This window comes from Raphanus sativus, unplaced genomic scaffold, assembly GCF_000801105.2.
Source record: "Raphanus sativus cultivar WK10039 unplaced genomic scaffold, ASM80110v3 Scaffold0048, whole genome shotgun sequence".
NCBI classification, from domain to species: Eukaryota; Viridiplantae; Streptophyta; class Magnoliopsida; order Brassicales; family Brassicaceae; genus Raphanus; species Raphanus sativus.
In genome coordinates this window covers 36,140-63,879 of record NW_026615371.1, presented here as the reverse complement: position 1 = coordinate 63,879, position 27,740 = coordinate 36,140, and the positions used below count along the sequence as shown (strand labels likewise).

The window sequence follows — 27,740 nt, the reverse complement described above, 5'->3', positions numbered from 1 at the left end:
AATCAATCGTAAATAATCAGATAAAATAAGGATTATTTCTCATTTGTACTTTATTTTTAATAGGATAGATATTTGTAGGACTATTATTTTATATTCATACGTCCTCCTCTCTTCTCTCTCTCAGTCAGATCCGCAGAATGTTGATCATGATTAGAGGCGAACAGTATTCCATCCCGACAGATCTCATTCCCGAGATACTCTCAAGATTGTCTGGAAAGTCATTAGGAAGGTCTCGTTGCGTGTCAAATAGCTTTCTAGGGTTTGATCCACTTGACAACCAGTTCAAAGTATTGTTCATGTCTTATATAGGTGGTCCTGACGATCATAGAATTGTGACGTTAAGAACAGGAAAAAAGAAGTGGAGAAAGATCGAATGTCCGTTACCTTGTGTGATCATTGGATATGCATCAACGGGGTTTTGTATTACATAGGTAAAGAAGATGTAGTAGGTGGTAGTTACTTGATAATCTGCTTTGACGTTAGGTCTGAGACATTCAAGTTTGTTGAAGCAGAATGCTTTCGTGATCCAGAAGCTACTAAACTGATCAACTGTAAAGGTAAATTAGGTGGGGTAGACTTCAAATATAATCGGGCTAGTGCCATTGTGTTGTACCTGTGGATTCTAGAGGATGTCGAGAGAGAAGAATGGTCGACATATGTTTACACTTTGCCTGTGAACGATATCTGCGAGAATGTTGTTGTTGTTGGGATGACTAGTACAGGTGAGATTGTTCTTTCGGAGGAGTATACATCCAAACGGTTTTATGTTTTCTACTTCAGTCCCGAAAGAAACACTTTCCAAAGAGTTGAAATCCGAGGTCCTGGAGAATACTGTGAAGCTTTTGACGATGACTGCAGAGTTTATGCATTTGTAGACTATGTAGTTGATTCTAAGTTTATAACAAAACAGTCTAGCTAGTTCTGTCTAAGTGTGACTTCTCAATCACAGGTTTCATGTGAGCTTTTATCACTCTGTTGGCTTTTATTTTTTGTTTCTTATTTACACCTTCTTTGAGAACTCTGCTTGTGGTTTAGTAATGATAAAGTTTAAAGGTTTGGGTTTGATGTTTTGCTTTGACCATCCGTTTGAAATTATATATATTCTCACACACACATTTCTGAGTGACCTTGGAAAAAAATGTGTTAACTAAACCAACAAAACTCAAAAATATTAATAAATTATTTTAATTTAAAGGTAATGTGTATTTAGTGTCACTCTCTGTTCTTTTGAAAGATAAGGAGAGAAAGAGAGAGATTTAAAATGTTTACTCCATGCTTACGATGAGCTGCAAATTTGTTGGATCATCAAGAAACAGGATGTAAGGTTTTAACCTTGACCTTGTGCTTTAAGAACTTTGAATGAGAACTTAACCAAAACGTATTCCTTTTATTGAATCTGGAAACAACTTGTGTTACAATAGAAAGCTTAGACCTCTAAGACAAAAGACTCTAACTCTTGACTTTTATCTCTCTCTATTGCTTAAAACCGTGATGACTAACAATGGCTTAGGTCCCTATTTATACTACCAGACTTTTCCTAACTTCATAAGAAAAGAAGAAGTTTTCCTTTTTGCATTATACAACTTCTTATAATCACTAACCGACTTTGTTTCTTGTTGCAGGAATTGGAATTGGGCCAAGACTAGTAATTGAGGCCCATTAGTTCTAACAAACTCCACCTTGGGCCTTTAATTACTCCAGTCCACCTTCCCTTCTTCTTCGATTATATCGAAGACGTCTTGAGCTTTTCTTCTTCCATGGTCGACGACTTTTGCGGTGATCCCACACGATGTTGGACTTCAATCGAACCGATCCTTCGTCAAGGTTCTTCGATCCTCCCTTTCGTATTGCCCTTAGAAGACACACGACTCAACTCCTCCTTGAATCCTTTTGCCGCCGTTTCTTCGACTCCGTCTCTCCCTCCGAACCTGTTTTGTATTTGAAAAGAAGATCGCGACTCCTCTTTCCCCGTGAGAGAAATTTTTCTCTTCATACCGTTCGAGACAAGAGACGACTTCACCGAACATTTGACGTCCCAATGTTTTTTTTTTTCGGTAAGCTCTCTTTGATTCTTCAATTTTAGTTGTAGTCCTCTTGATTCTCCTGTCGTTAACCTGTTTAGATAGTGAAAACTCATTTATAACTTCTCAATGTTCTGATCCTTTCTCAGCTTATCCGGCGAAACCGTGTGCGCCTCCTCCGCTGCGACAACAACTCATGTCTCCCTTTAGCTTTGTACTTAGCTGTTTAAGACATTCCATGTGTCGTTAATCTTATCCGATGATCCATTGAGCCTCCTTGTTACCATTTGAGGTACTCGTCTTCCTTCAGCTTTTACTTTAGCAGTTTAAGACGTTCCCTAACCTGTCTTTAGTCATCTTGTTTCCTGTTTTGATTTATCTCAGCTTACTCCACCTTGAGCTGAGACCTCCTTGTCTTAGAACTCCTTGCCTCGCATCTTCCTAGCAGGTAACTTCCTTGTAACCATTGAGCTTCTTTGTTATCGATAAGAAGTAACTTGTTTGCTCTAGCCTTATTACTTCTTCTTGTGCGAGGTGAATCGATAACGAAGTTACCTGCCGTGCCGTTCTCTTAGGCTATCTTGAGGAGTTCACAACAGAGATCAAACTTTTGCCCTGGTAAGACCTTAGTTAAGAAATCTGCTGGGTTCTTGCTAGTATGGATTTTAGATAGAGTAACACTGCCATCTTCGACTACATCTCTGATGAAATGATACTTAGTGTCAACATGCTTAGTTCGCTCGTGATGAACATGATTCTTTGCTAGGGCTATAGCACTTTGTGAATCGCAATTTATCTTGACACTCTCTTGATCAAAACCGAGTTCCTTGCATAGTCTTCTTAGCCATAAAGCTTCTTTCGCAGCCGCGGTTAGAGCCATGTACTCGGCTTCGGTTGTTGATAGAGCTACCATGTCTTGTAACCCTGATCTCCAGCTTACCGTATTTCCCCAAACTTGAAACACGTACCCTGTAACAGACCTTCTTCTGTCCAGGTCTGTTGCGTAATCAGAATCACAAAACCCCTCGATACTAAACTTTGAACCTTTAGTAAACGTTAGGCACCTTCCTGTAGCTCCCGTTAGGTATCTTAAAACCCACTTAGCAGCTTCCCAATGCTCTCTTCCCGGTTCAGACATATATCTGCTTATTAATCCCACTGCAAAACCCAGGTCAGGTCGAGAACCGACCATTGCATACATAATACTCCCCACGACACTTGAATATGGAATATCTTCCATGAGTTTTCTTTCTTCTTCCTTCTGCTCTGGCCTTAGTTTCCTTAGTTTGAACTGAGATGAAGTTGGTGTAATTACGGGCTTTGCATCTGTCATTCCAAATGTTTCTACTACTTTCCGTAGATAACCTTCCTGCGACAATATTAGGATTCCCTTCTCTCTATCTCTTATGATATCCATTCCTAATATTCTCGATGCCTTTCCCATGTCTTTCATCTCGAATTCCTTGCTCAAACTCTCTTTTATGTTACTGATTTCTTGCTTATCTCCAGAAGCTATGAGCATGTCATCAACGTATAGGAGTAAGGATGCCGCTTGTGCCGTGTTGACATTCTTCATGTAGACGCACGGATCCTCCTTGCTTCGTATAAACTGTTGAGTCTTCATAAAACAATCAAACCTATGGTTCCATCGCCTTGGAGATTGTTTTAGCCCATATAGGGATTTCTTAAGTAAGCACACTTTGTTTTCATCCCCCTTCTTAATATATCCCTCTGGTTGCTTCATCAGAATCCTTTCTTCTAAATCACCATGTAAGAAAGCCGTCTTTACGTCCATCTGCTCGAGTTCATAATCATTGTTAACCACAAATGAGAGCATGATGCGAATTGATACGTGTTTCACCACCGGAGAGAACACTTCGTTGTAATCAATTCCTTCCTGTTGTGAGAAACCTTGAGCCACCAATCTCATCTTATATCTTGGCTCTTCTACTCCGGGTATCCCTGGTTTTAACTTGCAAATCCACTTGCATCCTATAACTTTTGCATTCTCAGGTTTCTCAATCAAGCTCCATTCTTCCACTTCTTTCGGTTCTTGCCTTTCATAGCTTCAGCGAAAGTCTTAGGCTCTTCTATTTCTATCTCATCTGTTGCTGCTAGTGCGTAAGCTACGAAATCTTCGTCTTCGAATCTTGACGGTGGTTTTATTTGCCTTCGAACTCGATCTCTTGCTAGCATGTAACCATCACTACTCGTCTCTGTTTCTGAAACGTTTTCATCTTCTTCACTAGACACGGCTTTTTCTAAGCTATTAGACGTTTCCTTTAAAATAGATTCTCCACCTTGAGCAGTTTGCTCCTCGTCGTCAACGTTTGATGGAGTCGGGCCTTCTATCAAATCTTCTTTGAACGTCACTCTTCTCGTTCGGTTTTCTTTTCTTTTATTCTCCATGCTCGCAACTTCCGTGTCTTTCTTGGCACGTTCTGTGTGCTTGTATAACTCTTCTTCGTTAAATACCACGTTCCTACTGGTGTCGCACTTACCAGTTTCTGGCATCCACACACGGTAGCCTTTAGTTCCGAACGGATATCCCACAAATACACCTTTTAAAGCCCTTGGACTTGTTTTATCTTGTACCTTATGAACGAACGCAGAGCACCCGAACCTTCTAATGTTGCTTAGATCGCACTTAGAACCTGTCCATCGTTCTTCGGGTAACTCATAATCAATCGCTGAGTTTGGAGATCGGTTGATCACGTACGTGGCCGTTGAAGCAGCTTCGGCCCAAAACTCTTGCCCTAATCCTGTCTCCACGAGCATGCATCGAACTTTGTCCATGATTGTTCTGTTCATCCATTCCGCAACCCCGTTTTGTTGTGGAGTATAGGGACAAGTCTTGTGCCTCTTGATTCCTGAGTCTTTGCATAGTTTATCAAACTTCTGATTGCAAAACTCAAGGCCATTATCCGTTCTTAAGCACTTAATCTTCAACTTCGTTTGATTTTCTACTGCTTCCTTCCATTCTACGAATTTGCTGAATGCTTCGTCTTTCGACTTAAGAAAGTAGATCCAAACCTTGCGTGAATAATCATCAATGAAGCTAATATAGTATTTGCAACCGGCTAGACTTTCTGGAGTTGACGGAGCTCCCCATAAATCTGAATGTATGTACTCGAGAATCCCCTTAGTGGTATGTTTCCCAGCTGGAAAGCTTAGTTTATGAGATTTTCCTAGGACGCAAGTCTCACAAAACTCAAGTTTATCCACCTCCTTCTTCGGTACATATCCTCTATCGACCAGCACGTTCAGATTCTTTAAACTCATATGACACAGCCTTGAATGCCATATCGTTGTTTTGTCTATCTCTGCCCTTGATACATTAGCTTCTCCTTTCGCCACTGTTCCTTGTAGATAGTAAAGACCTTCTTTGAACTTTCCTGAGATAACCTCTTTCCCATCCTTGTAGTTACTGATCATAAAGTCTTTCCCTTCATATTGGCATCCTGATCGCTCGAGCATCCCGTAAGATATCAAATTCCGGCTCATCGTCGGCATGTACCTCACGTCTTTGAGAACCACCACGGTTCCATCGGGTCTTACGATCCTGATCTTGCCAATTCCTTTTACATCACAGTGGGTGTTGTTAGCCATTAGAACTCTCCCTCCTTCGAATTCTTTTAGGTCAAACAGCACATCTTTGTTTGGTGTGATATGAAAAGAACATCCGGAATCCATTACCCATTCCTCTTTGGAATCCTCAGTACTAACCGTTAGCACTAATGGTTGTTTTGGCTCTTCTGCAACGTTAGCGGATTTATTGGACCTCCTGTCTGGACATTCTCTCTTCCAATGTCCCTCTTTACCGCAGATGAAACAACCCTTGTTGTTCTTGTCATACTTCGGTCGGGACTTAGATCTCCCGTGCCTGCTTTGAGATCTTCCTTTCCCATACTTGTTTCCTCCTTTATTTGATCGGTTTGAAGTCCTTCCTCTATCCTCAACATACAATCCCTCATCTTGAGACTTAGAGAGTTTACCACTTTCTAATAACTCTCTCTCCTTAGATCGCGCAGCCCCGGTTACTTCGTTGATCTTGAGTGTGTCTCGTCCGTACTTAAGGGTCTCCTTAAGTTGATCATATCGCTGAGGCATAGAGTTTAGTAGTAGTATAGCTTGAACTTCTTCATCAACCTCTACGCTCAAGTTATTTAAATCTGCTACTAGCTTTAGGAAGTCATCCACGTTTGCGTCAATAGTCTTTGAATCGTTCATCTTGAAAGTGTAAAATTTGTGTTGCAGGTAAATACGATTCGGCAAGGACGTCTCTGTGTACAGCTTGTTGAGGGCTGACCACATCGCAGCAGCAGTTTCACAGTGGCTGATCTTCCTTAGGACTAGGTTTCCTACGTTTATAACAATGAGATCTTTTGCTTTCTCTGATTTCCCGAGCTTAACGGGATCAATGGTCGGGACCTCTTCCGCTTATTTCTTCTCCGTGTCCTTTAAGGTATCACCTCCTTCTACCTTGTTGACTGGTGAATCCATTAGAAGCGTCTCATCTGTTAGGATATCCTTTAGCCCTAGGACACCAAAGTGAGCCATCATCCGAACCTTCCATAGTAGAAAATCTCCTGTTCCATCGAACCGATCTATGTCGATCCTCTCGATCTTTGGTTTAGCCATTCTTGTTAAAGCACCCTTGCACTCAAACCTGAATGCTCTGATACCACTTGTAAGGCTTTAACCTTGACCTTGTGCTTTAAGAACTTTGAATGAGAACTTAACCAAAACGTATTCTTTTTATTGAATCTGGAAACAATTTGTGTTACAATAGAAAACTTAGATCTCTAAGACAAAAGACTCTAACTCTTGACTTTTATCTCTCTCTATTGCTTAAAACCGTGATGACTAACAATGGCTTAGGTCCCTATTTATACTACCAGACTTTTCCTAACTTCATAAGAAAAGAAGAAGTTTTCCTTTTTGCATTATACAACTTCGTATAATCACTAACCGACTTTGTTTCTTGTTGCAGGATTTGGAATTGGAATTAGGCCAAGACTAGTAATTGAGGCCCATTAGTTTTAACAGGTTGAAATATGTATACGTTTTGGGAAAGAAATCACCTATTGCGTCCTGTAATAATCTCATTGTCGAAATGACTGCTACAGATGAAATTGTTTTCTCGGAAAAACATATAAACGGTTTTATGTTTCTACTTCAACCTCGAAAGGAACACTCTCCAACGTGTTGAAATCCAGAGTTTGGAGAACTTCAATGGCGTTGAAGTCTTTGTAGACTTGTAGGGGATCTGGATATATTAACGATGCAAACCCATTCAAGTCAGCGTCACACCTAAATATCATCAGAAGTAGGCCAAACCCACTTAAAAAGTGATGAATCTGCTTCATATATATTTGAAGAAGGTGCTTGTTTTTGTTGCTGGCTAATATATGATCTTCGAAGCCGATCCAACTTCGTGTGACCTTTATCATTCTGTTGACCTAGCTATTTGTTTATTTCTTGTTATCATGTTCATGTCCTACTTGTATTGCTTGGGAGGCACAAACTAATGTTTTATCTACATTAATTGAGTTGTAATTAGTTTTAACTAGCATTATGTATATGTATGGAGGTTGAAACAAATAACCTAAGAATTTCGAATTTCGAAATTTAATCTTGACAAGATTCTGATCCGTGCGCCCGCACGGGTGATATTTTATTTGTAATAGATAATATTGTGATTTAGTTATAACTTATAGATAGATTATAAATATTTCTAAATTTGTTGGTTGTTTATATCTTGGTTTGATGCTAAACTAATCAAAAATGATATCTAAATAAATTTGATGATTTTTATTGACACAGACAATTTTTATATTGTATCTGTTTAAATACTTAACCGTTTAATAAGCTTGTGTATACTAATACATTTATTTTTTCTAAAAATATATTTATATAGCAAATGTTTTCTTATCTTTTTCAAATTTAAATGTCTCTTAGTTTAATTTATACTGGAAATAAATGAGGAACATACAACACTTAAAAACATAAATCTTTATAACCTTATATTTCAAGTATTACATTTTGATAGATTGATCCAAGTGATATATTATATAATTTATTTTTATTCGATCCATATCGTGTATGCCTGAATAGTATATATAAATATTGAGAAATTTCTTTAGATTGCACTTTTTAAGTTTTGTCACAAAAATAGCTTTCCAAAGAGGAAAATGACCAAAAGAGATTTTATTTAAGAGTAAATATGTATTTATAACTTTTGGGTTAACTAATCCAAGACTTAGGATTTAGAGTTAAGGGGTGGGTTCGGGGGTGGGATTTCAAATATCAAAAAAAAAATAAAATTAAAAATTAAAATTTTCAAAAAAAAAGGAGGTTATTTTTGTTATTTATTTTTTTGAGCGCTATTTTGTGACATAAACCAAAAACTTAAAAAGAGCTATTTAAGAGAATTGTCCTATAATATTTTGTCTTGGAAAACCATTATTACATTTTTTAAAATAAATAGTTATTTTGACCAAAATTAATATGAATTTTTGACCAAAAATAAGTTTGGTGTTTTTATATGAAGCTACTAACCTTAATTGTTTCACAATCTTATAGTTTAAAATATAGTTGGATAGATTTATGTCTATATGAGAAAACTTCACCTTAATATTTTTTAAAACTAAAAGCTAATGTTATATATTTATACTATTTCGATACTTTATAGTTGAAGGCTTGAAGCATTAGAATATTAAAAAATCAGTTTTGGTTCAATATATATATTTAAACAATATATTATAATGGTTATGTATGGATTAAAAACATAATAAACAAAATGATCCTTCACGTGTTAAACATGTATCCCTTAGACATTATTTGCGAAGTGATTTGCCATATGTCTTCTCTACAATCGTTTTCACAAAAAAAAATTGTGACGTGGCTATTAAGATTGATGACATGTCATATGGTTAAATATGACATGGACAATTACATTTAATGTTGATATATATTTTTGGAAATCTTTTTAGAATATGGCAATAACTCATATATTACATTTAATATTGATTTATATTTTTGGTAAACTTTGTAAAATATGGTAATAACTCATAAATCATCATTAAAATAAATATATTCAAATATGATATTTTAATATCGAAATATTATTATATAATTTTACTTTTATAATTACAAATTTTTTATTATCTAAATTTTTTTAAATTTTCTGAATTTAAAAAAAAAAAATCGTAATATCATCAGTTTGTTTTAGATATCTATAAATTATGTAAATATTTATTTAGTTTTAATTTTTGATAACTAGAAATTATGTAAATATTATTTAGTTTTTAATTTTTATAACTATACAATTTAATATGATTTTTAGTAATTTTGTACAAGTTGATTTAATAAATTTAACCAAATGAAATAAATAATTTTTTCTTATCTAAGATTTTGACTTTATATATATACATATACATTCTTAAATATAATTTAAATAAAAAAATATTTTCTCTTAATTTTATATAATTAATGATATTTATATTAATTATCGGTCAAAACAATAAAATATATAATATTAATAAATTACATTTTAAAATATAAAATTTAGCTTTTAAAAAATTCATCACTACACATGGTGTAGGAAAAACACCTAGATTAATAATTGTGACATGACTACTAAAATTGATGACATGTCTTATAGATTAATATGACTTGGACAATTATATTTAATGTTAATTTATATTTTTGGTAAACTTTTTTAAATATGGTAATAACTCATATATTACATTTATTATAGATTTATATTTTTGGACTTTTTAAAAATATGGTAATAACTCATAAATCATCATTAAAATATATATATATATTCAATTGTGGCATTTCAAATTTCGAAATATCATTTAAATTAAAAATATTTCAAAATATATACATATTTTTAGAAAAAATTATAAAAATTAAATCATAAAATCAAATTAAATCGTAAAATCATTAGTTTCTTATATATATCTACATATTTTATAAATATTGTTTAATTTTAATTTTTGACAATTATGAAATTTTACATATTTATTTAATATATTTAATTAAAATAAATAGATAGAAAAATCTACCTAAGATTATAATTTTAAATATATACATGCGAATATAATTCATAATAAATAAAATTGATTTTATCTTAATTTTAATGTTCAGTTAAAATCAAATTTATATTAAAATATTGATAAGAAAAAAGAAAATTTATAATATTAATAAAAAATTTAAATATAATTTATATTTATCTATTTATATATATTTTAAAATTTTTTTACTGCACATGGTGCAGGAAAACACCTAATAATAAGTAAATCAAAAGTCCATTAGCAAATTAACAACTTTTTAAGTCATAAAGCTCGGAGAGGTTCCATTTTTTCCTACTTAATTATGGTAGATTTATGGGAAATTATAGGGCATATTAATTAGAATATTTCTTTTGGAATAGATTTGAATTCCGTAAATTAATATAGTTAATGGACAAAATAGGTTCACTCCGTTTTTGTCTCAAGTTTAGAAAAAGTAAGCGGTTCAAATTTAAATCGTACAACTGTGTTTTATTCCAGTGGCAATCTTTTGTAAATACTCTGGAAAACTAAAGGTTAACTATTTTTTGTATAATAGATTAGATTTCACATTCATAAATCTTCTTTAGCTCTTTATAAGACTTTCCCTGAGGTTAATACAACTACAAATTCTGTATTAAACAAAAGGTGAAATTAAATTTTAGGTCGCAGAAGTTAGTATCAGTTGTTGCTGTTGAGGTTCACCAATCATTGGATCGTTTGTGATTTGGCTATCCAAGGATGAGACATAATCGCCATGATCTCTAAATCCATATAAGACTGCACATTGGTTTTGACGCAACAAATAACTATTGTTAGAGAGACTCATAATGATGAATGCATGTGAACGTTGGTAAAGAGAAAGTGAGAAACAAACGTTTTGAAAACATACCCTGAGACGATACTTGTAGGACACGTAACCAGCTATAGATATGCTTAATTATTTTTTTGGACATTTACCAATACAAGTGTCTTGGTCTTTCATATAGAGACTATTGCCAGATCATTTGCATTCAAAACTTCCCCATTTGTTCTTACACTAGCATCCATCACATTGACAAGCGGATTTCTCCTTACATTCATCAATGTCTAGTATAAAAAAATGAAGCGGTTTAAGAAAAAAATAGATTGGAGAATTTGAAATTTTTAGTGAAGATAGGGTTTCACCTTCATATATAAGACATCCCCTTTGAAACATGGAGGAAACGACATCCGGATGTCTCTGAGTTCTGAATTCAAAATTTTGGAGAAAATCATTAGAAACAATGTCAAGTTTAGATGAGATTTCTTTCTCAAAAAATTAATAATAAATTTAGATGGGATTTTCATTCTTTTATGGCATTATTACTGCTGAAATAAGAAGAAACAAATTGAGTACCACTGACCAAGCAAGCTGAGAGATTTTCACCATTTCTTGTTTCAGACCTGCAGCCTCCTTGATTGATCGAACATCTCGCAGGTCCATAAGCTATTAATGACATTCAAGTAAAGATGACTTCCTTTTTCAAAACCAGAACACAAAATGTTTGTAGTAATTAAAAATACGGTAAGTTGAAGAACATATACGTTCACATGAAGTATAGCCATCTCCTTTATACTGCACACCATTAACAACATGGAATTTACAGACTCTTCCCCTAAATGTGTCCTGATAGAATCCAATATAGGTGAAAAACCCATGAATACTATGAGAAATTTTATTAAATATTCCGATTAAACTAATGTTTTATTGTTATTAGTCAAGTACCTTTGCAAGCTGTTGCATTAGATTTCTTATCGTGCCAACATCCTCCAATTGGCTTCAAGACATTTGTTTGTTTCAATATCTTTTTCGAAAGTGTGAAGCATGTTTCTTGAGTATTCTACTACCACAAGAAGATCAAGTTACTTGAGGAATTGCTTTAACATCCACTTAGGCAGATCCTTGGTTCGGTTCTCGATTTCCTTGAAGCCTGAACATATAGCCTTTAATACCGCATTTCACTCAAAGTTTACTTGAGCAATGAATCAAATTAACAACTTAAGATTCTGTAACATTCCAGTAGCATATTCAAAACAATGAGAAGGAATGAAACAAACATCGGTATTGAGCATTGTTGATGATCAATGTTGGCAAGATTGTGACATCCCCACGGTCTCCTTGTCCTACCTGTAGGTAGGTAAGAAATAATGTTCAAACTCAGTAAACTGGTTTCAAAGATGTTAATTTTAAAAATACGTTTTTGTGGTCTGGACGGAAAAGTGCATTTTTGCGAGTTTAATAAATGAATGGTCCATAATGCATATACTATATAATATTACAGTCTGTAGCAATTTAATTTTGAATTAACAAAATTCTTAATTGATTTTCAAACCGACACGTAAGTAAAATTAACATTTCTTTTACGTGATAACTGAACATGTCATTTTTTTATTTAGTACAAACTATATGTTACAATTTTTTAAATGTTTTTCTATTAGTATATAAGGAGATTAGCACGGTGTTTTTCTTTTTATCGGTGTTGTTCCATATGTATAAACGGTGAATGAAGCCTGGTCTGGCCCTTCTTTTAAAATGGGTCACCAAGGTTAAAATCATTTACTAAGGAGAGGGGTCCGTGGAATCACATCTTGAAGGCCGAAACCCTAACCCTAAACTTATACTATATATTTATAGAGAATGATTTATATCCGTAGGTATCTTACACACACACACACACACAAAGTCAAATCCGCATAATTCAAACGATCATGGTTAGAAGAGAAAGAAGCCAAAGTTCAGACAAAAAGATTAGAGGAGAAAATTATGATTACATGCCGACCGATCTCATTCACGAGATACTCTCAAGATTGTCCGAAAAGTCAACAGCAAGGCTTCGTTGCGTGTCGAAGCTATGGCGGTCTATTATACTTAGCCGTCTACGTCTATTATTCGTACTCGAACGAGCCAACGAGGAGTTGTTCTTTTTCTCGTCGCCTCTTCCTCAGAATCCATATGAAAAGTCTTCATCTCTTGTGGTAACTGCTGATTTTCACATGAAGTTTTCTCCCGACATGTGGCCAGAATTTGGTGGGTTTACCTCTAGTTTGATATATTCCGCTGATCATGGTAAGCGTAAGATATACAATATAAACACAGGACAGTATGTGGCTTTACCTGAACTGAAGAGGTACAGAAAGCACAATAGCTTTTTTGGGTTTGATCCTCTTGACAAGCAATTCAAAGTATTGTTCATGGCTTATCTAACTGGTCCTGATGATCATAGAGTTCTGACATTAGGAACAGGAAAAATGAAGTGGAGAAAGATCAAATGTCCGTTAAGACATGACCCCTTGTGTGATCATTCTATATGCATCAATGGGGTTTTGTATTACATAGGTGAAGAAGATGTAGTAGGTGGTAGTTACTTGATAATCTGCTTTGACGTTAGGTCTGAGACATTCAAGTTTGTTGAAGCAGAATGCTTTCGTGATCCAGAAGCTACTAAACTGATCAACTATAAGGGTAAGTTATGTGGGACAGACTTGACATATAATGACTCTGGTGCCATTGTGTTGTACATGTGGATTCTAGAAGATGTCGAGAGAAAAGAATGGTCGACATATGTGTACACTTTGCCTGTGAACGATATCTGTGAGAAAGTTGTTGTTGTTGGGATGACTAGTACAGGTGAGATTGTTCTTTCGGAGGAGTATACATCCAAACGGTTTTATGTTTTCTACTTCAGTCCCGAAAGAAACACTTTCCAAAGAGTTGAAATCCGAGGTCCTGGAGAATACTGTGAAGCTTTTGAGGATGACTGCAGAGTTTATGCATTTGTAGACTATGTAGCTAATTCTAAGTTTATAACATAACATTCTAGCTAGTTCTGGCTATGAGTGTGACTTCTCAATCACAGGTTTCATGTGAGCTTTTATCACTCTGTTGGCTTTTCAACCTTTTTGTTTCCTGATTCTTATTTACACCTTATTTTGAGAACTCTGCTTGTGTTTTAGTAATCATATTTAAAAGTTTGGGTTTTATGTTTTGCTTTAAACGTCCGTTTGAAATTATAAATTCTCACACATACATTTCCGAGTGACCTTGGAAACAAGCTTTTTTATTTAGAAGAGACCGGTTCTCTAATGTGATAATATATATTCTACTTGTGGGATAAGAGAAAATGATTATTCACTAAACAACGATGTGGTTGTTAAACATCTCTGTATATAAGACTAAACCTCAAACCATGATCTAAATCTTCTCATTTGCTTGAATCTCATGCCATCCTTTTTTAGTATAGTTTTTACGAGTAATACTAATTATATTAATTAAGTAGATAAAAAGATAATGGTAATCAAAGACAGGAAGATGGCTCCGTAAACAGTTCACACCTGAAGAACATGCTTTAGCATTCGACATTCTAGAGTTTTGGAACGGACTGCAAAGATCTGATAGTTATGATCAAAGAGCCAAACGCCTCGTCAAACTTTGCAACTGAACTGGAGATGATAGAAAACTGCAAATATGATTTCCGGACTTTAAGATCACCTACATTCTACAAACACAAAATCAAATCGCAGACTTTATAGCTAGGACTGCGAGGTATTTTTACAGAGAGCTTTGTCTTATTGGCTGTTTTATTCCGGTTTAATTATCCAGACCATCTCTAGTTCAAGTAATAGAATAGTCATTTGATGTCAAAAAAAAAAACAGTTCACACCAAAAAAACTTGGGGATTTAAATCTTAAAAATGCGATTTATTATCAATGATGAAAATTAAGGGGAAAAAGTTTCAAAATCTTTTACTTTTATGCACATAAAACTGGGGATGGACATTCGGGGAACAATCAGATTTTGGTTCGAGTTTAGTCAGGTTTCGAATTCATGAATTTTAACCCTATTCGGACATTATAAAAGTTAGGTTTGTATTAGATTTGGGTTTAGTCGGTCTCGGTTTGGGTTTAGTAATATTTTTCAAAACCGGTTGACCCAATATAATTTTGGGTTTCGAATACTAATTAGGTTTCGGTTTGAAAATTCTTTTTAACTTAGTTAAACCCAAAACCAAATAAAGATCAAAGTGAAACAAAGACCAAAAATTAAAAACTTGAAACTATAAATGAGAAATGCTCTTGTCACAATGTTTTATGGTTCTAGTGTGATTCTCGACAAGTAAAATTAGAGAGTGAAAACAATGAAATTAGAGAACAAAACTTAAAAAATATGTGCAAATACATCATATCTGATAAATCCGAATCAAAAACACATCGAACTATAGAGAAGAAGAAAGAAAACAAATATGAAAATATATTAAACTACATGTTTGAGTTCATTATTAATGTAAAAGTTATTTATTTTAGGTACTTAATTAAATCTTAGAGTTATGAGTACTTATTCGAAATTGAGTTCGAAATTGGTAGAAGTATTTTTTAGAACATTAAATTTTCTGGACTTTCCGGATATCCATTTGAAATCAGTTCGAATAAAACTCATAATCTAAAATACCTTAAAACAAGTCTCATTCAGTATATATGGCCTCGATTGGTACAGTTGATGAATAAGCAGTAGCAATATTCCGCAGAAGCTGTATGATGTAGAAGATGTATACTTTTATTAAAGTTTTTAATAAGATGAATGGTAGAGTAATAACAGTATATAATTTTAATTTTTTTATAAAGTTAGCATATAATATATTTATTTAAAATTATTATATATTAAATAATATATATACGTATATATATATATATTAATAATATATTTGTTATTAGAAACTATGAATCTTATTTAATTATATAAATTAAATTTTAAATATGAAATATTATTATCTAAAAATAAATGTAAAATATATGACATATGATTTATTTATTTCTAAATAATATAGATATGTTTATTTTATAATATATAATATATAAATATATAATATGTTACGTTATGTTTTTTTGAAAATAATGAATGATATGTGTAATTATATAAATTATAATATTATAATATAAAAAAATGAAATATTGTTCTTTTAAATAGGATAGAATATTTATTCTCAATTTTTATTTCTAAAATATTTTTTATTATAAACATAATTTTTATATTATTAAATAAAAATACTAAATTATATATAATTATTTTTAAAGTTTTATATATTATAAATGCAAATGCTCTACCAAAAACTTCATATAAAATCATTAAGCAAAAGCATTTAGAGAACATTAGCATCTTGTAAATGCTATTCTAAATGCTTTTGTATTAAATATTGATTGGATAATAATGTGCTTATACTTATCCTCTACCATGTCGGATTCAATTCGGTTCAGATACATTTTTATCATGCCGAAATCGGTTCAAAGTTTTCGGATTTGGTTTATTTTGCCTAACCCTGAATAAAACTGTAAGAGGTCAATATTTATGCAGCTCATTGCTAATCAAACCATCACCAGACAAATCATAAAACAGTATAACTATCAGTTGTAAAATGAATGTGATAGTTCTCACTAAAAAGGTTGTAAAAATACAGAAGTAGAAAGAGACAAATACAACGACGTTCAAGCATAACAATTTATTCACCACGTACAATTTCAAGAATGTTCAAACTTCTGCTACAAAGTACCAATAAGAATTCACAACAAAAATCGTTTATTGGAAGAAAAAAATTCAGAAAAGCCAATTAATACTGATGTTACCAAGCCATATCAAAAGAGGGAACTGGACCAAGGCCAAAAACAGCAGGAGGTAATGATGTCTGCTCGAATCATAACTTCTTACCTCAGCAAACAGAACACGTTTCATAGTCTTCACCAAGAAAACCCCAGTGCATAAACACGTCCATGGCATCAAAGCGTAATACGAGTATCCCCACATGATCTTAGCAAAACCCGCAAGACACAGACCAGCAAAAGCATAGCCTCCATAAGCCACAATGTCTAGCAAAGGCGCCTCAGCGCTACCAAGTGACAGAAGCGTTACTTTCAGGAGCATCACTTGCAAAAACCAACCGACCAATCCTTTCACAAACAGCCAATTCAAAGCTTCCGGTGAAAACCTACAGGAATTAAGGTTAAACAATCTTCAGAGTCCACATCAATCATCAAACCACAAAGAGAAGAAGCATAGGGGGGGGATAAGAACTTACTTTCCGTTAAGTCCCAAAGAAAGACCAGCAAGAACAAGGTATGTACCAAATGCCATAAAGGGAATGTACAAGTCAGGCGCATTGATATCATAGATGGGAGGCTTGTATGAGAGCCTACCCCCAACTGGTTCAGAGATTCTGGCCCAGTGTCCCTGATCGTTTGAAGCATAAGAACCCAACCCACACTAGTTTATAAATCAACGGCTGGTCTCAAAGAGAAGGAGAAAAGAGAAGACAAGCTTTACCCGGTGAAGGAAAGGAAAGAGCACAACCTTGAGTTTGTTCCTAACATATTGATCATTCACTTGGAAGTAGTATTGGGGATCAGAGAAGTAACGAGTAATCTGTTCCATTTATCATCAAGAAGAATTAAAACAAGTTCAAAAGTGATGTTAAGTACCAAAGACTTACATTGCTCTGCACATACTCAGAGCTTGATCCTAGAATCCTCTCCCCGTAAGCACCCAACCCGCCACGGATAAATCCAGAGGCAGGTCCGGTGAAGGGATTCCCAAAGGGACCGGGCTGAGGGTTTCCAGGAGGTCTCGGCATCCCTGGTTGAGGTCCCATGTTGTTATTATTGTACATCTCTCTGCCTATCAAAACCATTACCAATCAACTCAAATCTTATATCTCAAAAAAAGACTAACATTGCTTCAACAAAACTCTCTTTTAACTTTCAGATTTCAACAATCACCAGATCCTTATATCGATCGCAGTCATAGTCTCGATTTGTAACGAGTTTCGATTCATAACCAATCCAACCTAGATCTACAACAATTTCAACAGGATAAATACATATGACCTCATCACACAATCTCAAGAGCTTTGGAGTTCAACAACGCAAGCAATCCGTGCTAAATCCATCGAACCAAATAAAAAGAGAACTCACATGACTAAGAAGTTTCACAACAGATCCACACCAAAGCAAGAAAACTAACCCGAAGAAGCGTAATGAAAACTTCGAATCTAAAGTTTGAGCTTCCTTGCACGGGAAACAATGGAGACTCCGAGAAATCAAACCGCCTGGTCGAAGAAGAAGAAGAAGAAGGCCTATGAAATGTATTCTTAATTTGGGCCTATGAATAATGCTAATGGGCCTTGTATATGGTTAATGGGCCTGTAATATTTCTAATGGGCCCCTGCTAAGGGGAGAATATCGCTACTCTTGTGACCCACCCAATCAAAACAGAATCAAATGCTAGTATAGACCACTTGGGGTCCAAAAAATCTGGATTAGACCCATCTCTTTTCCTTTTTATTTTGCATTTAAATTTAAATAGAAATCTAAGTAAAATTACTAAAAAATCTAAGGACTTAAACATATTTACTAAGTTGTGCCATTTTTATCCGACCCAGAATCCGATCCACCCGAAACCCGACCCACCCGAAACCCGACCCAATTAACCCTAAATCTTCTTCTTCTTCTTCTTCTTCTCCCCATTTCTTCTTCATCAATGGTTCTTGGTCTTTAAAATCAAATCAAAAAATTTCTTCAACTATCCGGCAATTTTCTCTTTTATTTCTCAAATTGATCAATCCATAGTCATATTTAATCAATTATAACTTACCCAGAATCAAATTTCATGTTTTACGTATTAGATTCAAAATAAAGAAGAACGTGGAGTATTACTAGTACAACTAGTACAATTCGAATTAGTACAACTGGTACAACTAAAACAAGTATAACTAGTACAAATGGTTTGAGTATAACCGATATAACTGGTACAAATACAACGCGTATAACTAGTACAAATTTACAATTGATATGGTGATATTTGGTTTTTGTTCTCAGCGTTTTAATGATGCTATAGAAGATGATGATGCAGAACTAATGAAAATATTGGTCTAATCATCATGCCTATATGTGTCAACATATGTTAAAAGTTTGTTTTCTATAATATTTAATTTAGATAATGATTTTATTTTACTAGTTGTACTATTTTTTAAAAAAATACATCTTCACTTTTAGCTCTCGAAGCCTAAAAAACCAACTGCAAAGCTTAGAAAAAGTTATAGTAGGTTCAGATATGTTTTGTAATATCCTATAAGACAGCTAGAATAAGTATATCCTGTATAATTAGTAAAACTGAAAAGCGTAAAACTAGTACAACTCTGTAACTAATATGGTTATATTGGTTTTTCAGCGTATGAATGATGCGAGAAAAGATAATTATGTATAACAAATGAGATAAGTTATTCTAATCTTTCCTCTCATGCATGTATCAAAATACGTGAATATTTTGTTGTATATAATATTCATTTAGATAGTAATTTATTTAATTGGTTGTACTACTTGTACAAGTTGTAGTGTGGGGTCTGAAAAATTGCAATATAAGAAGATTTAAAAGAGTATACTGCGAAAATGATATAGAAACCCTCACGGATTTGAAAGTGATGTATAGGCTTCATGTTTGGTGTTTATACTATGATAATAATAGTTCAACTTGTGCATCTGGTTTAACTATAATAGTAGTACCAATGTTTCGATATTACATATCGATGTTAGTTCTATTTTTGTATTTGACTTCAAATAGTTTTTATTCTAGTTGTACCAGTTGTACTATTTACGAAAAAAATTATCTTCATTTTTTTGCTTTCCAAGCCAAAGAAGTCAACTGTCGAACTGAAAAATGTTATAGTAGAAAAAGATTGGAAGAGTATACTCCAAAATATGATACAAAAGCCATCATGAGTTTAAAATGATACATAAGCATTCATGCTTGGTGTTTGAACTATGATAATAATAGTCATTAGTGGCGGATTTAGAAAATTGTAAACACTATTAAAAAATCATGTATTTAGATACAACTAGTACAACTACTTGATTTAGTAATCAACCATAATATTTAAAACATGATACACGTTTAAAACATGATGCATAATACAAAATGAAATAACATAGTTGTACTAGTATTCGAGTTGTACCGGTTTGTACATAGTTATACTAGCTTTTGAGTTGTACCGATTTGTACATAGTTATAGTAGTTTTTCAGTTGTACCGGTTTGTACATAGTTGTACTTTGGCAGTGAAATCGAAAATTATTAGTTATACCACATAAAATTTAAACTTACCTCAGTTGTACCACTTCTTTATGTGTACATGCATTTGCCCCAATAAAATTAAATCATCAATTTTGTTAAAATATATTTCATGTATGTTTTCCAAAAATTATGTGGACAAAGAAGTTAACAAACCTTAAAAGTATAAGATAAAACATGCAAACATATGTGATTGTGTTATAATTGCCAAAAAAAAAACAAAAACAAATTACAAATAAAAAGGAACCTATCTAAACACTTACCAATTTGGACAGTTGATTGTTTTTTTATATGTACTACCCAATGGAATATTTAAATTTTAGAACCTGAATAGTTGTCCTAGTTATACTAGTATTACTGATGTGTTCAACCACAATAATTAAAATATGATACACATTTAAAACGTGGTGAACATTTAAAACAATATTAAATAAAATAACAAGTAGTTGTACTAATTTTTTAGTTGTACATTCTGTACATAGTTGTACTAGTTTGTGAGTTGTACTCGTTTGTGCATAGTTATACTTTTGACGGTGAAATCGAAAAATATTAGTTGTACCACATAATAAATATATTTACCTCAGTTGTACCACTTATTTATATGTACACAGCTTTGCCAAGTTACAATGAAATCATCAATTCCATAAAACTACATTTAATGTATGTTTTTCATAAATTATGTAGACAAACAAGTTAACAAACCTTAAAAGTATAAGGTAGATCATGTAAACTTATGTTTGGTGTAAGAATTGCCAAAAACAAATAAAAAAGAAACAAAAATCATTAAAAATATGGAATCTATCTAAACACTTATTAGTTTGGCCATTTGATTGTTTTCCATATGGAATACCGAATTGATTTTGTCAATTTCTGGGATGTCAAAGTTGTATCAGTTGTACCAGTAATACTCGTTTAATATTTAATAGATTTTATACCAAATGCTTTATATGTTTAGTTTCAGGAGTTGTACCAATATTTTCACATTATAACTTTGTAAAAATATTTTTGATTTTTATTTTTGATAATAGTATGGTCAATCTAATTAACAAACCTTAAAACTATAAAGTATTTTATGTAAAATTGATAGTGTAATTTGATAATTTAACAAAAATTAAAGAACCTAAGAAAAATAGATGAAATTTTACCATCATATGTAAAACATGATTTACTAGTTGTGTTAACTATAGTAATTACAAATTGTACACGGATTATAATATTTATATATCTGTTAAATTATTTTTAACATGTTTAGTTATACGAGTTATACTAGTTATACTGAGTCGAATGAGATAATAAAATTAAAAAAAACTGTATGACTGTGAGTTATTTATGTGGTTGAGATTAAAGAGAGAGATGAGAGAGAATGAGAGATCTGTGGAAACGTGAGGTCATGATTAAAACATAGAAAATATGATATTGTATAATCTAATGGCTCATATTGTCCATTCATTAAGGACAATATGGTAGTTTACAACTATTTGGTCCATATAGATTTTTTTAGGATGCTGCAGAATACTTTTTGTCCATCTAGTCCATATGAGATTTTGGTCCATCAAAACACCTCAATTAGGTTTAGACGATATAAGAAGCAACCCGACAACCCCTTTGTCCGTTGAAAACCTAAGATAACTTGAATACAAGCAAGGATGGCGAAATCGATGAGATGCAAGAGGGTGAAGCGATTGAGAGCTATAAGAAGAGAAATTGTGGAGAAGGAATCATTCACCCTCACCAGAGAAGATGCCAAATCCGCCGCCATAGAAGCCGCACTCGCCGCCCCTAAACTACCGGTTCGTCTACCACCACCTTCTCCCTTCATGGAAGTTGCTGCGGCTCCTCTCACCTCCGAGTCTGCCTCTGCCTCCGTGACTATCTCCAAAGACATTGGTATGTTTCGATTTCTCCATGTCGAAACAAACATTTTGACTTGATATTGCCTCTGATTAAGTGTCGGTTAATTTGGGATATGTTCTGTTTTGAATATTTATTGTTGTTTGCAGATGTGGAAATGGACGATGAGAAGCATAACAAGTTTCTTAAACCTATCGGGAGGAAGTTGAAGAAGAAGCTCAAGTTGGGGATGAAGAATCGTCGCAGTAAGGGTGTGCTTCGTGGCAAGCGTGTCTAAAGTTCCCTAGTTGGTTTCTTCACTTCTTGTTCTGTTTAACCTCCCATATCTATGTTCCCTCTAGATTCCGTAATTGTCTTAGAGAGTGTCTTACTTCGTACTACTGTTATTTTGTGGGGGAGCTTCAGTATTGTAGAGAACCTGAAATATGTGATTTTGAACCTAATTAGAAGTCTGATTACGCCTCCAGTGTTTCATTTTCTTTCTCCAAAAGCTATCATCACAGCTATTTACTTGACTGTATAGCCCAACATTTTAGGATTTAATGAAATATTATTAACCATAATAATCATGAATTGTCTTGATCAGATATTATAGGAAATGTACATATAAATACTTTAGTTTCAGCCAAATGTATAGGAAAACTTGTAAGCTATTACAAAATATATTTTTTCAATTTTCAGCATAAATCAAGATTCACATTTTTGTTGTTGTTCAGACAACGAGTAACAAAATTACACTTTAAACCAAACAAGAACTCATTAAAAAAAAAGATTCTTTTATAAACTCTTCACCAATTTTTCCAATCAGTAAGGTCTGGAATTAGATTTGCTGCAAACCCTCCTGATCTCTCCAGTACGATCTTCAGCAGTAATGACACCAACATTAACCAGCTTAGCCATCGACACAGCAAACTGATGTCTGAACATCTGAGCCGGCTGCTCCGCGAAGGCCTTTACCAGCGGAGCGGTCCTCGGGTCCTTCACAAGCTCCTGATCGGTGGTCAAGACTCCCATATTCTTCTGAAGATTGATGTAGTACTGATTATCGAATACCACTGGAGTCTCCACGTCTAGGTAAACCGTCTCTGAGGCCCATCGACACTTGCGCCTCAAGTAATCTGCGAATTTGGGATCGATGGACGGATCAGTTCCATGGGTTGCGTTGAAGTTGTAAAGCCTTGACTGGATGGTTCCACAGTAAGCTTTCCCGATGGTGTGGGCCCCGGAAAGGACGACAAGGTCGAGGACGTTGAGACCGTAAGACTGAAACGTCTCGAGAAGACCAGTGATGTCACGGCGGCCTGAAGGGACTTTCTCGGCGTCTCTAGCGTATGAATTTTTAGAGTCACGACGTCCGTAGGCGTTAGGCCAGTAAGGACCACCGAGTTGGTAGGTGGCGGAGCGGCTAGCTGCCGCTAGGATGTCGGCGCATGAGACTAATTTGGGGCAGGCTTTCTCCATCTCGGACTTGATATCGTCGATTAGCTCGAAGCCTCTTAAGGTTTTGCTCGCCGGAGATCTTCTCTCTGATCCTTCGTGGTCTAGAAGAACCGACGCATCACATCCCTGAAAGTTGCTACACATTCACAAAAGTTTGTCATCTTCCCATTTCAAATGTATTTATATATGTGTACACACAACAATACGTGACCTACGATCATCTATACCTCAAAATGAAATGAAATTTGTTACAATAAGGATTCCATGTAAATCAAGTTTTTCGATTAGGTAGTTTCATTATATTTCATAGTATATTATTCTATGGGAATACGTGTTAACAACAAAAACTCTAATAGTCATTAGAAGAACGCATCAATTCAGGTCAGTTTTCAAAACAATGTAAACAATACATCATATACATGAACCAAAATCATTTGATATGATACAGCTAATATAAATACTACGCAATTGAAATATTTAAGAAAAAAAAAAGATATAGTTGCAATACCGTGACGCCGCAATCGTGGAAGAGAAGGCGGAGGAGGGCAGGACCAAGGGAAGGATCAGTCTTTGTCCATTCCCTGACTTTGGTATCAACGATTTTCTCAAAGTTTGGGCAACTCTTATCATAATAATTCAACGATAATAGATTGTCCAGAGGAAACCATGACTTCGTGTCATCATCCTCCTCCTCTTTGTGTCCGTATCCACCGGCTGATACTGGCCAGGCCACGAAAACCACGACTAAGATGACAGCTGAGACCACGGCCAACTTCATTGTGTTGTTGCCTTTTTATTTTCTATCTTTTCCAATTTAATCGATTTTGAATTTCTTTGGGACCGAGTGTGAGAGTAATTTATATTGGGTTTAACGTGGGAGGCACAACTTTATTTTGATAATACAAATGATTTGCTAACTTGCTTACATGTCGGGCAGAATAATATATGATTTGTTTATATAAGAAAACATAAGAAAATTTATATTATTTGGATTAGATTATTATTTTATTTTTTCGTCAACTTGGATTGGGGCATTTTATTGTGTCATTTGTCGGTTATGGTACTATTATTTATCTATTTCAGTCCATAACACACATTCATATCTTCAAACCCCGAATTGTGACATGGTAGTGACTAGTGATATTTTATCGAGTAAAAATCTATGAAGTAAAACGGCTAGTTTTAAAATTAACAATTTTATTTGTACATTTCATATATGGGCTGAATAAACCTAAACTATCGACTTCCGTGGTAAGAGGATTCATTAACGACTCACGTCTATGAAGCCCTACTAAAATTAAAATCCCCTATATATTAATCCTGGAACATTACAACATGTTTTGTAACCACGTGTCATCACTAGGATGATTCTCAGAAATCCTTAGAAAATATGTTGGTCCATATTAATATATATTATACTTTTTATTAAACTAATTATCATATTAATTAATAGTCTTAAATTATTTCCTTAAATAAAAGCTACGTAAGTTTATTTCCTTAAATAAAAGCTACGAAAATTACCTAATATGATTAACGTATATATGATAATTAATGATTACAAATCAAAATATTTGATAAAAAAATTTATATCCTCTACATTTTATTTTAATTAATATTATAAAAAATCACTTAAACATATTTTAAAAAAATAGATTTTTCATATATGTTATATTTTAAATTTTTTAAAACGTCTATAAATTACCAAAAATTGTAAGATGCTATTAATATGATATTTTTTAGAACGGAACCTGATCAGAAACGAAATATTTTGGATATCGAATATATCGAAACCAGATTTATATACTTAAATATATTAATTATTTTTAGAATTTAATATCTAAAAGAATATACAAAATATATAAAATGTTATTAAGTTGTCCAAAATACTTGAAAATATTTACAAATAGTTAAAAATACATGATTAAAATTGTTAAATGATATTCAAAATACCAATACTTCAAATATCTATTGATTTCTTATCCGAATATTGAAGCTAACCAAATTTTATGTTAAGTTTAAGTATTTTAGCTTGCATTATACACATTTATATGTTATAAATAATTTTTTATTTTTATATTTTGAGAAATTTAAAGTATATACGAAATTTTTTTTTTTAAATAAAATGAGTTATCTGAGTCCAAACCCAAACCGAACCCGCAGATCCAAACCGGATCGAACTCACAAAAAATCGAAACATAACTGAACCGAACCAAACCAAACTGAACCAAATGGTATCCGAATGTTCACCCCAAATCAAATGTAAAAAAAAATCTTGATAACAAGATGCATTCTAATTGTAATATTTCAATATAACATATTTTAAAAAACTCACTCCGCGCATGGCGCGGATTATCATCTAGTCTATTATTATAAAGTAAGGATGTTTCTCTCCTGCTGACACGTAGGATGCCATGTCACTAATTCAGTCGTCCAGCATCTGACACGTGTCATCTTTAATGAAACGCAGCGTTCGTTTTTTTTGGTTTCGTTCGGGCTTCGCTTGAGATTGGTGTCACGCTCTGTTTTGAGGCGCAGTGACCACCTAACTATACGCGAAACCCTAATCTGTGTTCATCAACACGATTGTGTTCTTCGTTTCACTTCGATCTGGTGGAGCTGTGACGATCCGTTTCTGTAACGGAAGGCGTTGTGTTTCTACGTCTTTAATCACATTAGTTCGTAAACCCATGACGAGATTTTCAATCGCGTTGTTCCGTCGGCGAAGTCGGATATAAATTGGTTAGTATCTCTCTTCTGCGAATCGATCGTTGCTACTCATCTCACTCATATTCGAATCTAAATACTCATCTCTCTTAATGTTTAAGCTAACTCCAAGGTTTTTCGACTTGAAATTGGAGTGGTGCTCATCCGTTGTCGAGGAGAAACCGTAATATTTCTGGGGAAGAAATGAAGGAGTTTGTCAACAACTAAAGATTATTTCTTTCTTGAGCGATGACTTCTATATCTCAAGAGAGGTTTGTCGTCAAGAAAAAACATAATCTGACTGAGACTGGAGATTCCGATGCAACGCTGAAAGAAAGATTGTATAGTTGCTTCCTGGGTATTTGTCTTCCCTTAGGAGCCCACGAAGAATATGGGACCAGGATCCGACTCTGCTTTTAGATCTGCTTCAGAGTATTTCATGAAGTCTGACACATTGGCATGTAGTTTTTGTTTTTTCTCCGTTTCGAGAAACATTAACCCTTTGTTTGTTGACCAATGGTATCTTTGATATTCTGTAGAACTATCAAAAGAGATGGAAACTACTTCGTTAAGACAACATAGTAGCCCTTCTGTGTCCAATAGCGGCCACAACTTCATCACCATTGAGATATCAGTACTTCAAGTTTATGATGTAGATAGAAGAGGTTAGTAGTATACAAAAATTTTAGCCACCTTTTTGACCTTAATAGTGCTTCTATGCAAAAGTCTTTGTCATTGAAAAACAGAGCTGAATTATATGGTTGCTTTCTTTTTTGTTTTTGGTTATAACAGAGCTCCCATGAAGAGAGCCAACCAGAACCGTCTCTTCTCTCTGCGGCCTCACCATCTCACTTATATCTAGAACCAATGAATACACATTAGTTTTTAAGCCGCCCTTGGTCGATATGAAATTATTTCAGCAAGAGGTATGAGTGTTTTTTCTTTCTTAAAACTATACTTACTACTGAACTTAGGAGTTAGAACTCTTCAATTAGTTATTAGCTGATATTGACTCATCTCCAACAAAAATCAGGTGAAGCAAAGAGACAGACTTCGTAACCAATTTGAAGAAAAAAAACCATCCTATGAAAAAAAAGTCTATAAGTGCATTAAAGTGGTTTTGGATGCCTGAAGTGTTGTACATGAAAACAGAAATTTCCAACCAGGTTTTCAACCCGGCTTTTCATCAATATACCATTTTATCCTACTCAGCTTTGTTCTGTTGACCATTCATGAGCTCCTCTTTGACTCCATCAATGAACTCATCTTTGAGTTCTACAAGTTTCTTCAGTGAGTCTCATTTTGTTAAACCAAGAACCCAAGTCTTCTCATTCAAAAATAAAAAAAGTCTTCTCATTCAGTGGCGAGAGCATCGGCCACGAGGCTAATAAAGAGGTTTAATGTCGTCTCTTCCCGTTGTAATTTGATATCAGGTGAATAACCTGACAAAATAATATTTAAAAATTAACACCAGCAGTTTAAACAAATATCCACGCCACAAACAAATATACAAACATATTCACTCTGTCGTTTTTAAA

At 33.9% G+C, this 27,740-nt stretch overlaps 5 protein-coding genes across 6 annotated transcripts; 3 read left to right on the top strand and 2 right to left on the bottom strand.

Annotated features, from left to right (window-relative positions):
- Positions 1 to 373: 373 nt before the first annotated feature.
- Positions 374 to 919, top strand: LOC108820092 (putative F-box protein At1g33020). The gene has a single exon (XM_056995787.1). It carries the CDS (start codon positions 374 to 376, stop codon positions 917 to 919), a length of 546 nt encoding a protein of 181 aa, XP_056851767.1.
- Positions 920 to 12,680: 11,761 nt separating this feature from the next.
- Positions 12,681 to 14,034, top strand: LOC108820094 (putative F-box protein At1g33020). The gene has a single exon (XM_018593074.2). It carries the CDS (start codon positions 12,812 to 12,814, stop codon positions 13,913 to 13,915), a length of 1,104 nt encoding a protein of 367 aa, XP_018448576.1. The 5' UTR covers positions 12,681 to 12,811; the 3' UTR covers positions 13,916 to 14,034.
- A 2,540-nt stretch (positions 14,035 to 16,574) lies between these two features.
- On the bottom strand, positions 16,575 to 18,228 carry LOC108820684 (uncharacterized). 2 transcript variants are annotated; one of them, XM_056995784.1, is made up of 5 exons: positions 18,108 to 18,228; positions 17,578 to 17,762; positions 17,412 to 17,510; positions 17,167 to 17,318; positions 16,575 to 17,076 (listed from the first exon to the last, which is right to left on the bottom strand). In XM_056995784.1, exons 2-5 carry the CDS (start codon positions 17,752 to 17,754, stop codon positions 16,689 to 16,691), a joined length of 816 nt encoding a protein of 271 aa, XP_056851764.1. In that variant the 5' UTR covers positions 17,755 to 17,762; positions 18,108 to 18,228; the 3' UTR covers positions 16,575 to 16,688. The 2 variants fall into 2 exon arrangements, with proteins under 2 accessions (XP_056851764.1, XP_056851763.1); XM_056995783.1 differs by having other exon boundaries at positions 18,059 to 18,194.
- A 3,516-nt stretch (positions 18,229 to 21,744) lies between these two features.
- On the top strand, positions 21,745 to 22,525 carry LOC130500857 (uncharacterized). The gene is made up of 2 exons (XM_056995788.1): positions 21,745 to 22,095; positions 22,209 to 22,525. The coding sequence occupies exons 1-2, from the start codon at positions 21,855 to 21,857 to the stop codon at positions 22,334 to 22,336; spliced, it is 369 nt and encodes a 122-aa protein (XP_056851768.1). The 5' UTR covers positions 21,745 to 21,854; the 3' UTR covers positions 22,337 to 22,525.
- A 338-nt stretch (positions 22,526 to 22,863) lies between these two features.
- Positions 22,864 to 24,295, bottom strand: LOC130500854 (peroxidase 7-like). Its single transcript, XM_056995785.1, has 2 exons — positions 24,008 to 24,295; positions 22,864 to 23,625 (listed from the first exon to the last, which is right to left on the bottom strand). The coding sequence occupies exons 1-2, from the start codon at positions 24,275 to 24,277 to the stop codon at positions 22,864 to 22,866; spliced, it is 1,032 nt and encodes a 343-aa protein (XP_056851765.1). The 5' UTR covers positions 24,278 to 24,295.
- Positions 24,296 to 27,740: the final 3,445 nt, after the last annotated feature.

Coding starts and splice junctions, on each gene's coding strand:
- LOC108820092 (XM_056995787.1), top strand. CDS start 374: ATGTCCGTTACCTTGTGTGATCATTGGATATGCATCAACGGGGTTTTG.
- LOC108820094 (XM_018593074.2), top strand. CDS start 12,812: ATGGTTAGAAGAGAAAGAAGCCAAAGTTCAGACAAAAAGATTAGAGGA.
- LOC108820684 (XM_056995784.1), bottom strand. CDS start 17,754: ATGTACAATAATAACAACATGGGACCTCAACCAGGGATGCCGAGACCT. Junction 17,319..17,411: donor TCTTTCCTTTCCTTCACCGG/GTAAAGCTTGTC, acceptor TCAAACGATCAG/GGACACTGGGCCAGAATCTC. Junction 17,077..17,166: donor TCTTTGGGACTTAACGGAAA/GTAAGTTCTTAT, acceptor TAATTCCTGTAG/GTTTTCACCGGAAGCTTTGA.
- LOC130500857 (XM_056995788.1), top strand. CDS start 21,855: ATGGCGAAATCGATGAGATGCAAGAGGGTGAAGCGATTGAGAGCTATA. Junction 22,096..22,208: donor GACTATCTCCAAAGACATTG/GTATGTTTCGAT, acceptor TGTTGTTTGCAG/ATGTGGAAATGGACGATGAG.
- LOC130500854 (XM_056995785.1), bottom strand. CDS start 24,277: ATGAAGTTGGCCGTGGTCTCAGCTGTCATCTTAGTCGTGGTTTTCGTG. Junction 23,626..24,007: donor TCCACGATTGCGGCGTCACG/GTATTGCAACTA, acceptor AGCAACTTTCAG/GGATGTGATGCGTCGGTTCT.